General features: G+C 42.9%; 1 protein-coding gene across 7 annotated transcripts in view; it reads right to left on the bottom strand.

Moving 5' to 3' along the window:
- Positions 1–12,122, bottom strand: part of UBR4 (ubiquitin protein ligase E3 component n-recognin 4) — a 115,126-nt gene that overhangs the window by 71,183 nt on the left and 31,821 nt on the right. For 6 of the 7 annotated variants that reach the window (XM_039509300.1, XM_039509299.1, XM_039509296.1 and 3 more), the window contains exons 36-46: positions 11,692–11,762; positions 11,412–11,559; positions 10,660–10,887; positions 8,984–9,154; positions 5,521–5,703; positions 5,023–5,181; positions 4,227–4,379; positions 3,332–3,559; positions 2,342–2,499; positions 902–1,073; positions 324–525 (exon numbers count right to left, since the gene is read on the bottom strand). In XM_039509300.1, the coding sequence (XP_039365234.1) occupies positions 324–525; positions 902–1,073; positions 2,342–2,499; positions 3,332–3,559; positions 4,227–4,379; positions 5,023–5,181; positions 5,521–5,703; positions 8,984–9,154; positions 10,660–10,887; positions 11,412–11,559; positions 11,692–11,762 (1,873 nt within the window). The remainder of the gene's footprint in view (positions 1–323; positions 526–901; positions 1,074–2,341; positions 2,500–3,331; positions 3,560–4,226; positions 4,380–5,022; positions 5,182–5,520; positions 5,704–8,983; positions 9,155–10,659; positions 10,888–11,411; positions 11,560–11,691; positions 11,763–12,122) is intronic. The other variant, XM_039509301.1, reaches the window with a different exon arrangement.

Consider the following 12,122-nt stretch of genomic DNA (forward strand, 5'->3'; position numbering starts at 1 on the left):
CTAGATTCAAACCAGCAATTTAGAAATGAAAGGTTCCATTATTCCATTACTAAACACCCTTAGCCATCCAGGCCCCCACTGGATATCATCTTTATGAAGAGAGCTATCTTACTTCTGAAGGATGGGCAAGGACATATGAAAAGTTATGTAAGATAGGGTCCTCATGAAGGGGAAGTTAAATGGAAAATTTTGATGGAGTTGCTTGGGACTTCATCTGGATTGCAAAGGATCCCATTTCTGGGGAGAAGGTGACAGACCATGTATTTATTTCATTGTTAATTTCTTTATTGGTGACTTAGGATATGAAAGGAAAGCAGCCTTACTGATAGCAGCTGCCTTGCGTTTGCGAACTGGCTTCATGATGCTGATGACACTGCTAGGCTGGAGGGAGGGCTGCAGCCAATAGGAAGTATTCTCCACATTTGCCATGTATATTCTCAGGCTGCCGTCCTCACACAGAAGGATCATGGTGGTCCTCTGCTGCTCGTTACAGGCCGTGTGACGGATGGCCACCATGTCCTGGATCTGAAACAGGTTACACACCAGCAAATGAAAGGCCCAGAGAAGCTGTTGCCTCAGAGAGCAAGCTTGTTACCTAACTGTCACACAAGTATCAGGGATAGCAGGTACTCAAGCCAACAGAGGCTACAATAGAGCAAGAGAGTCAATGGCTTTGCGGGGAGAATGAAGAGTAAACAGAGGTTGAAAACACCTTAAAAACATGGGTGGGTTTGGGGAAAGTCAGTTTGTGTATTGAAACAATACTTTCAAGTGCAGTGTTGGTGGCTATTACCAGGATGACTTTGCTGTAAGACATCACTGCAAGGGAAACCTGGAAGAAGTGGCAGCAACAGAGAAACAGGAAAGTCAATTTGAAGGGCAAAAGATAGGGAACACTCACCTTGGCTTTAGCTGGCAAGGTTTTAATCTCCTGGATGAGGAAGGTATCTGGCTTCACCATGACCACCAGAGGAATACCTGTGGTCTGCTGAACACAGCACACCAACCCAGGATGGTTCATCACCTCAGACCATTGGCACAGTGCTGGGGAGGTCTTGCTCCCACCATTTGAACTGCAAGAGAGAAAGGCCAGGCTCACATGACCTCAAGAAACAGCTGCAAGGGGCATCAAGATAAATAAATAAAATTCTCATTCCAGCTAGCAAGACAAGTAACATCACCGTCTGAGGATCGCAAAGCACTTGGTTAATTAAACCACCTCAGAAAATCCCTGGCAGGTAGGTCAATATTATTCCCATTTTACAGATGGGGAAACTGAAGTGCAAAAAGTTGCACAGCTGAGTCAGTGGCAGCCTGGAGAGCCCAGAAATCCTGACACCCAGCCCTGTTCTTTAACATCTTTCCCCATTCATTTGGTATATAAAATTCTAGTGACACTATCATAAAAACAGGAAAATTACTCTTGAACCAGATTTGAAGTATCTATTTAACCTTATACTAGAGAGCTCTCTTATCAGGCTGGCAGGGGAGTGATTGCAAAACACCACATTACTTGTCACCACATCCTAGCAGACAGAATGGAAGAGCACTGGTCTCAGAGCAAAGCATCTGTGTTAGCGGATACAGTGCTCCATGCTCTACCATGGCCATGTGATGAATACAAAGGAAACAGACAAGCACAGGAAAATGCTCCCCAAGAACATAATCCTCACTGAGATCTAACTCTCAGAGTGGTGAAAGCCCCTGTGCAAAATGACCAGGCGAGGTCTGATTGGAGTGAGGGAGATGCCGGGACCTGATATTCATGGAAATAGAATGCAAGGTATCTGCCTCATGCTAAGCTAGTGAGACTCTGTAGCCTGAATGCCCAGCTCTGATTGTCAGAACAGATGATAGAAGAACTTTCTTCTTGACATTTTTATAGCATAAGAGATTGGTTTCCCTCAAGGCAGCCTGAAAATAAGACTTTATATGCACAATGCTCAGGGTCCACTGCAGTACTGGTGCCAAATGGAAACAAAGGCTTCCTGCTCCTCAGCCTCTGCGAGGGTGGATAATCCCATCAGTTCCAGTTGCTGCACCATTGGAAGCTCTGCACTCAGACAGCAAGATTGCTCCGAAGGCACCTCTGTGCTGTGAAATCCTAGTGAGCAAAATAAACATACATCCCACTGCAAAAGCAGCTGGGTTTGGTTTCAGTCTCACTGTTCTACAAGCAGAGGGTAGAAACAGGAGGTGACATATAAAATGGTAAGATGTAAACTGCAGGAAGGTTCTCTACATAAAGCCTTGGGCAGTGGGAGCTGGGTTCTTTCACTGGGAACAGCCACGGCAGCTAATAAGAAACAGAAATTGGAGGGGGGCAACCCCTCAGTCCCACCTCTTTATGTTGATCGGGAAAAGCCGCTGTACCTCCAGAGTAGCCCTGCTAATTGTTGCTGCAAAAGATTTGCCTTGACAGTAACTGAAGAAAAGCATCTGAAGGACATGGGAATAATACACAGACACGCCACCTCCTGCCACCTGGCCATTACTGTCCTGTAGGGACAAGGGAAAAACACTGGTATTTAAACACACACATCTTCAGAGCTCTAGAGTGGTCAGACTTAAATTCCTGAACAAGTACAATATTTCAACATCTGCCCTTCTACCTATCACATAACACAGCAAAGGGCTTTTGAGAATGCAGCCTTCGATGACATTACCACCAAGCTGCACACCGTGAGATACTCCAAGCATCTTTGAACAAGATACTGAGCTTGCACACCCACAGGCTATAGGTAGTGCATGAGACAGCACCTGTGTGAGAGAATGTTGCATGCCAACCCCTCTTCATCTCCAGCTCCCAGAAGCGCTTTCCTCTTGGCTTGTAGTTCCTCTATTTCCCCATTTCATAGTGGACTGGGGTAGTGATGCTGAATGGAAGTTGGAAATATTTTAAACTAGCCAGCCTGGGTGGTGCACACCAGGCCCGCAGCAGCGTAGACACCAAACAGAAACCAAGGCTTGCATCTCTGCAGACCCTGCGTAAGGGTGGATGATCCCATCCATTTTAGCTACTGCACCATTAGCAGTGCATTGTACTGACAGTAATGCTGCTCCGTAACCATTTTCCTGTTGTGAAATCCTGCTGGGCATAACTTCAGATCCAATCATGGAAAACGTACTCAATTTTCTATATGACTGGATCAATGGGTTTAATTTCAACCTTCCCCCTCAACCACCACTGTCAGAATCAGTGTCAGAATTTCTCTCTCTCTGCAGAAAAAAGTGCAACCTCATTGATCTAGATCAGGGAAAGAAAAGGAAACTGCTTCTTACCATCAGGAGTAGAGGGAGAGAAAAAGTTAGTAGGGAAAGCCACCATTACCTTCAAGTCTTCATGGCTGACTTCAAGCACATTGGTAACATAGAATGGTCCATGCTGGGCACTGCTTGCCTCCTCCATGAGCTGAGTATAGATGTACCCAGCAGAAGACATGATGACTATGATGTTCTTTCCCTCCTCATTGAACAGAAATGTGACATCCCTGATCTTGGAGCTTGGCAAAAGGAAATAGAATGTTGGGCTCAAAGCATCTACGGAAAGGTCGTAGATCTGTGGGAGGAGAGGGGAGGGAATTAGCAGCGAGCCCACAGAACAGCTCGTCCTAATAGGGCATAAACACAGATTGAAACTATTCCTACAACGGTGCAGATCCCGGAGGGCAGATTATTCAGGTGCCAGAATATGGAGATAAAGATAACCTCAGATCTATGAATGACCTCTTTCTTCTGCATTCGTCAGGTTAGGAAGAGGGGAAAATGTTGGCCCATCTTAAAAAATGACCTTCACTTTTGAGTGTCCAAATTTAGACAATCAAGGCCAGATTTTAAGAAGTATCAGCACCCACAACTGAAATCAAAGGGAGCTGCAGGTGTTGGTGCTGTTGGGGGGAGGTGGAAGAGAATAAATAAAATCTTAAATATTTCAAGTTGGGCACCCAAAATAAGAGGTCACTTATGAAAATGTGGGCCTTTGTTTTTGAGTTTCAATGAACAGTCTATTACTAACAGTGGTGAATAGCAATACATATTAGAAAACTAGAGATAACAGTAATGCCCTTCCTAGAACTCAAATTTTCCTAGTAAATTAAGAGCACTGTGTTATTCTGCAACACGGATGACTCTGGAGACCGCCAGAACCCCATATCAGTTCCACGGGAAATGAAAAGCAATACACAGCACCAAGTCAATCAGGGATCACCCACAAGTTGTGACCATACCTTCACAAAGTCTGCAGTCACAATAGCAAGTTCTGTCTGAGATCCTGGCAGCCACACAGCCTTAATGATGAAGTTTCCTGTTGCTAGTTGGGGGTGGAGCACCAAGTGATCGGAAACTGATCCAGAGCTGCTGAATGTTAGCACATGGCAGTCCTGGGACAAGAAAATAAAAGATGTAAAGTATTAAATATATATTTCTGCAAAAACAGATTCAAGGGCCATCATTCCTGCCATTGACCTTTCCCTAGCCCCAAACACAAATAATGGATTCATATAGGAAGAAATCAAGCGTCCCTGTTTTTAGGGTGAATGACTTTGCAAGAGAACTGTGCTTCTTCTGGGGTTTTTTCAAATATTTGAGACTACTGGTTTCTTGGGTGGTATATTTCTTTAATTGTAGAAATTGTGCACAGATTTGAAAAAATACAAAATGATCACCCATTGCTCAGTAGTAGAAGCGGCTGCAGATTAAGCACATCCATTTCAGTCAAGTTTTATTTACATGAATACTCTTTTCAGTTTCTGTAGCACAAAGGACAGTCGGCCTGAGTGTCATCTGAGGAAGTGGTTTTTTTGGGCATTATCAAGAATGGTTTAAAATAATAAATAGGATTGACATAGTAAATGAAGCTGGAGCTAAAACTAGTAGCAAGTGATTCAAGAACTAGAATTAGTAACATCCACAATGACTTTAGATCTTTGATAGCCAATCATAACTCTACAACCCATCGCCTAGGGAGAGAGGAGCACAGCTTGGTTTGAGGTAAAGGAACTCTCTTGCTTGTCAGACCCTTACCTTCAGCCCACACACAGCTAGATAGTCTTCCTTGCATGGATTTCCTGTTAGGCTCAGTACAGTAAAGGGAACTGGTGCAGATGCAAGGCGGGTAAGGGTTAATTTCCTTTTGCTGGAGTCTGCTTGTTTAAGCAATGCTGAGAGTTGTAACACTGTAATCTACAAAATAATGAAATCAAGTCAATTTTCTAATGTTGATATCCCAAAAAGAAATTCTCAGTATCTAGCTTCTCATATGACTCTATCAATGTATTGTCTCAGGATCTCTGCAGCAAGAAGCAAGATTTTTGTTCCCTAAAATATGAAACAATTGAAGTAACAATCACTTAGGGAGGTTTTTCCAAACGAGTCTAGTCATTTACAGAGTCCGTGAGTCTGACCGTAGGAAGTCTGCTTGATTCTTTAGTCACTATGGAACATTTTAAATCTTTTCATCTGACTTTAAAACGCATGTTTGGTTGTTGCACCGTTGGAGCACATCCCCTTCTCAGCACTCACCTTGCCCTTTTCGTGGCTCACAGCTAGATGCTGGCGGCGCCCATGTGGGGAGGACAGCACGCACATTGCCACTCGCCTCAGCACGTGAGCACTGATCAGCTGTCTGATTGTCTGCCCCTGGTCGCCACTGTAGTTCATTCGGACATTCTCAAAAGCACCTTCTTGAGAGCCAAGAGTTGGGACCTGAGCCATTGAGGAGCACAAAGAACACGCAGAAGTAGAGACAAATAGCAGAGATTGAACAATTGTAATAGTTTCATTTAGACTCTCAGAATTTGAGACCAGAAGGTACCATCATGATCACCTACTGAAAACTGCAGGCCACAGAACCTCGCCCACCCACTCCTGTAATAGGCCCATGTGACCGTACCTTCATGAAGGTACTGCTGGCTGAGTTACTGAAGTCCTCAGATCTTGATTTAAAGACTTCAAGTTATAGAGTATCCACCCTTTACCTTAGTTTAAACCTGCAAGTGACCTATGCCCCATGCTGCAGAGGAAGGTGAAAACCCCCCAAGGTCTCTGTCAATCTGACCTAGGGAAAATTCCTTCCCAACCCCAAATATGGCAATCAGTTAAACCCTGAGCCTGTGGGTAAGACTCACCAGCCAGGCATCCGGGAAAGAATTCTCTATAGTAACTCAGAGCCCTCCCCCTCTAGTGTCCCATCTCCAGTTGCCGGAGATATTTGCTAATAGCAGTCACGGATGGGCCATGTGCCATCGTAGGCCATCTCATATCATCTCCTCCATAAAAACTGACCAAGCGCAATCTTAAAACAAGCTAGGTTTTTCGCCTCCACTATTCCCTTTGGAAGGATGTTCCAGAACTTCACTCCTCTGATGGTTAGAAACCCTTATCAAATTTCAAGTATATATTTACCTATGGTCAGTTTCTATCCATTTGTTCTTGAGCCAACATTGGCCTTTAAACTTAAATAACTCCTTTCCTTCCCTGGTATTTATCCTTCTGATGTATTTAGGAAGAGCAATCATCTCCCCCCATATTCTTCATTTTGTTAGGCTAAACAAGCCAAGCTCCTTAAGTCTCCTCTCATAAGGTAGCTTCTCCATTCCGCCGATGAGCCTAGCAGCCCTTCTCTGCACCTGTTCCAGTCTGAATTAATTTTTTTTAAACATGGGAGACCAGATTTGCAAACAGTTTTCCAGATGAGGTCCCACCAGTGTCTTGTATAATGGTGATAACACTTCCCTCTCTCTCTCTCTCCTAAAAATACCTCACCTGATGCATCCTAGGATTGCATTAGCCTTTTTCACGGCCTCATCACACTGGCAGCTCATAGTCATCCTGATTGACCAATACAAACAGGTCTTTCTCATCCTTTGTTGCTTCCAACTGATATATCCCCAGCTTATAGCACAAGTTCTTGTTGTCTAAGTGCATGAACTTGCACTATGCACTATTAAGTTTCATTCCATTTCTATTACTCCAGTTTTCAAGGTTGTACAAATCTTACAAACATAAGAGAGGCCATACCGGGTCAGACCAATGGTCTATCGAGCCCAGTATCCTGTCTTCTGACAGTGGCCAATACCAGAGGCTTCAGAGGGAATGAACAGAACAGGCAATCATCAAGTGATCCATCCCCTGTCGCCCACTCCCAGGGTCCAATTACAGTTTTACCCTTTATAACATCCCCCGGCAATGAGTTCCACAGGTTGTGTGAAGAAGTACTTCCTTTTGTTTTAAACCTGCTGCCTATAAATTTCATTGGGTGACCCCTGGTTCTTGTGTTGTGTGAAAGGGTAAACAACACTTCCTTATACACTTTCTCCATACTAGTCATGATTTTATTGACCTCTATCATATCCCCTCTTAGTCATCTCTTTTCCAAGCTGAAAAGTCCCAGTCTTATTACTCTCTCCTCATATAGAAGCTGTTCCATACCCCCAATAATTTTTGTTGCCCTTTTCTGAACTTTTTCCAATTCTAATATATCTTTTCAGAGATGTGACAACCAAATCTGCATGCAATATTCAAGATGTGGGCATACCATGGATTTATGTAGAGGCAATATGATATTTTCTGTCTTATTATCAATCCCTTTCTTAATGATTCCCAACATTCTGTTCTTTTTTGACTGCCGCTGCACATTGAGCGGATGTTTTCAGAGAACTATTCACAATGACTCCAAGATCTCTTTCTTGAGCGATGATAGCTAATTTAGACCCCATCGTTGTATATGTATAGCTGGGATTATGTTTTCCAATGTGCATTACTTGGCACTTATCAATATTGAATTTCATCTACCAGTCTGTTGCCCAGTCACCCAGTTTTGTGCGATCGTTTGTAACTCTTCAGAGTCTGTTTTGGACTTCAATATCTTGAGTAATTTTGCATCACCTGCAAATTTTGTCACCTCACTGTTTATCCTTTTTCCAGATGAATGTTGAACAGCACTGGTCCCAATAAAACCCCCTGGGGGACTCCACTACTTATCTCTCTCCATTCTGAAAACTGACTATTTATTCCTCCCTTTGTTTTCCGTCTTTTAACCAGTCACTGATCCATGAGTGGACCTTCCCTGTTATCCTGTGACTGCCTGTATGACATTCCGGTCCTCCTCTGTTTTGGCCATACCTCCCAACTTTGTGACATCCGCAAATTTTATTAGCACACTCCCACTTTGTGCGCCAACGTCATAAATGAAAATGTTAAATAAGATCAGTCGCAAGACCGGTCCCTGAGGAATCTCTGAAGTTACTTCACTAATAACCTCCCTCCAGCCTGACAATTTACTTTCAGGATGACCTGGCCTCCCCTTGAACTAGTTTCTTATCCATCTTTCTATACTCATACTAATCCCCATCATCTCCAATTTAACAAATAGTTTCCTGTGTGAAAATGTATCAAATGCTTTACTGAAATCCATGTAGATTAAATCTACTGCATTTCCTTTGTCTAGAAAATCAGTTACCTTCTCAAAGAACGAGATTAGGTTGGTCTGGCACAATCTAGCTTTTGTACAACCATGCTGTATTTTATCCCAATTACCATTTACCTCTATGTCCTTAACTACTCCCTCTTTAAAAATTTGTTCTAAGACCTTGCATACAACTGAAGTCAGCTCCCAGATCATGTTTTTTCCCCCTCTCTTAAACCTAGGCACTATATTTTCAATTCTCCAGTCACAGGGTGTAACCTCCATGTTTACAGATTCATTAAAAATCCTTGCTACTGGGCTGACAATTTCATGTGTCAGTCCCTTAAATATTTTTGGATGGAGAATATCCAGGCTCCCCAGCTTGGTCCTATTAAGTTGATTGAGTTTGACTTCCACCTTGGTTGTGGTAATCTCTACTTCCATGTCCTTGTTCCCATTGGCCACCCTCCCACTGCCCCCAAGCTGCTCATTACCCTTATTAAAAACTGAGGCAAAAGTGATCCCTCCCCTTGGCCCAAAAGCAAGCATTTGAACCAGCAAACCAGCCAGTAATCATACCATCAACTGATCTGTCATTTCCACTGTCTTGTCCAAAGTGTGCAGCTCGTTCAGAGCCTGCTGCGCTCGGCTGCTGCTGCCCATGGCTGAAGCTTGCTGGAAGTTGATCTGAACGGCATCCATTAGGAAGCTCAGCATATCCAACACCAGCGGAGCAAAGGAGAAGTTGGCCTACAAGAAACAGATGTGGCAAGTAAAGCACAAGACATCCCCATGAAACCTCCATAGCAGCAGCATTTCACAGCCCAGGTAAGTCTTTGAAAAGCAGCTACAGCACTGTTATCCCAATAGACAAGTTACTTGATTCTCAGTTGTCTAACTGTTGGACCATATCAGGGAATTTCTGTATTAGAACCATAAAGTTCGTGTGTATAGCAAGTCTGAGGCCAAGAGAGACAAGGGGCAAGATTGAATTCCCCACAGCTTGAACTTCAAGATATTGGTAACAGAACAGGCCTCTTGCTTTTTCATTTCTGTCTCTCTCCCTCTCTGTGAGAAACATGCAAGGCCAAACTGCTAATTGTGTTATCACATCCTAAGACAGAAAGCCTGTTCTCAAAGAGTGATAAGGCTTTGCAAAAACAACTGTAATTGTTCTTCAAAACAGAACACAGCTTCCCACTCTTTGGAGCTTTTAACTTGTTTGTTATGTACGTTAAAGTTTAAGTAGATTTGTGACATCCTGAGAGTTGTTAGAAGTTAAGAGATAGTGAAGTCATAATAGTGATAAATGTATGTTAAAATAGAGGATGGATGCTTGATTAAAATAAAAAGGATGAACGGTCAGGGAAGTGACAGCCTAAGAATTACAACTTCAGTCTCGATTGGCCAAAGAATGCGCAGAGTGGAGATAACTGGATGACCCCCGGAGGGCTACCTGGAATCCACCCAACGATCCCAAGGATGAAAGAATCAAAGAACAAGATAAACACCTGACAGCCGTCACTGCTGTGCCGTCTGCATGATGGACTTATTTCAAACGTGAGAACAGTGATTAACACTTCAAATGCAGTAACAGCATGATGAAGCAATTCCCATAGACTGGTATAGGAATAAAATCCTATAAAAACAGACTCTAAAGACTGAAAACTTTGAATCTGGTTCTGCAACCACCTTCCAGGAGCATCGGATGTGCATTTGACAAGGACTCGGCTCCACCCTTGTGTGCAGGCTACCTGGCCAGTACTCTGCCACGAGCAACCTTTAGGCTGGTAACTATAACAACAACTCTGCAGAACTTGTATCAATGAGTGTGTGAATGAATAAGGAATAGTAGTGAAATAATATTGAACTGCATATCCTGATTTCTCTCTCCTTCTCTGTATTTATAATAAACGCAGCATTTTGCCTTATCCCTCTTATAAGATCCCGTTGGTATTATTTTATTAGTGTAACATAACTACCAGTACAGCCCATTCCACAACCACTCTGTACCAAACTTGACTGTTTCTTACGGGCATTAGACACAAAAATCCAGTGTTAACTCTCAACACAGAACATATTCGCTACACTAATACTGTACTGGCATAACACTAAATCAAAATGGCAAAAGCCTCTAAGTTAGAAGCACGGGCTGCCGTAAAGACAGCTTTATTCTAGGAGAACAAAGAATCCTGAAGAATTACTACACAGAGGGATCCTGATGCTTGAATGAGATTTTAACGTGACAACAATACCTGGGATTGCAATTCCTCTCGACAGCCCTCAACATTTCGACACAGGCTGCTCTTCTTGGGTTTCTCTTCATCAGGGCCTTTCCCATCATTGATGGTGACCTTGGATTTATCAGCAGGGGAGTTGCTCGCATGGCGGATGACACTCTCAGGCACTCTGGGCTCACTCTGGAATGCAGACTCCTTCATGGTAGAGCTGATGCCACTGCTGGGAGTTCTTTTCACCAAAGCCTGGGAAAGACAAAGCAATATTGAGGGCCCAATCCAGTTTCCATTTAAGTCAATGACAAAACTCCCAGTGATTTCAATTGGAGCAAAATTAATTCCTTAGAGTACATTTTCAGAGAGATCAGACAGCAATAACCCTGTACCCTACATGTCACTTTCCTTTTAGAGGTTTTATTAGACAGGAAGTAACATTGTTGGCAGCTGGTGGGAAACATCAAAAGAGCAGAGATCTGGTAAGTGGGCAACATGAAGTTGACCTACAAACCACAAGTTAGTTATGTAGGTTCAAAGTCTTAATTAGTGTTTTAAAAGATCTGCCAATAGAGATCCTTTTGGTGAAGGGGTGAAATCATTAAGTAGAAAGCTGCAAATTACAGGGGAGTGATGAAGCTTATTCTAAAGTAGACCCCTCCCATATACTGATATCACAGAATAACTATTGTGCAATATAAGACTTTGCAAAGCCAAACTTAGGCACCCTGTAATAGTTGCAGGACAGTTTAAATTTAGCCATGAAGATCCTTTACCAGGCAACTGCCATCTTCCTTCGCTCCACAGTCACAGAAGAATGAACCATATTTGGCGTAAGAAATCTCATGGTCCTTGTGACAAACTTTAGCACAAACCGTGCAAACACCAACCCCATCCACCATCTTACAAGTGTGACAGTGGTACCTGTACAAAAGAAACCAGACAGGTTAGAAACTATAGCCCCTCAGATTTAGCACATCATCTCTTCCCCAATTCTGAATGGCCAGTAAGCCCAGGCTGATATTCTGTACATAGGAAGACCTGGAGGGCTCTTACCAGTGTTGGTTCATGAATTCTTTCTGTGTGATGGTGAAGGTGCACAGTTTGTTGCAGAGAGAATCTTCATCCTGTTTAGGAAGGAAGATCATTTAGTCAGTGTATTACATATCTACCTACCTACTCTGGAGTCACTTGATATAAAGGAAACCCATTCACTGATAAATTCACATTTGAAAACAGTGAGTTTCAGCATCATCTAAAACAGCAGGCACCAAACAAAATCACTTCATTTTACATCCAAGAAATATTGGACAATAATTAAAATAAGATATTGGGGTCTGAATTTAAAGGCATGAATTACTGATGGCAGCTTTAATCTTGAAGCCACCCCAGTTAAATTGGGTATTAATGTAACAGAGTCAGAGAACCAGCTATATCAGACCAGCAACATCTTACTCAACATTTTTGCTCTCTGTCTTCAGCACATC

This window comes from Mauremys reevesii, linkage group 21 (genome assembly GCF_016161935.1).
Source record: "Mauremys reevesii isolate NIE-2019 linkage group 21, ASM1616193v1, whole genome shotgun sequence".
Lineage (NCBI taxonomy): Eukaryota > Metazoa > Chordata > Testudines > Geoemydidae > Mauremys > Mauremys reevesii.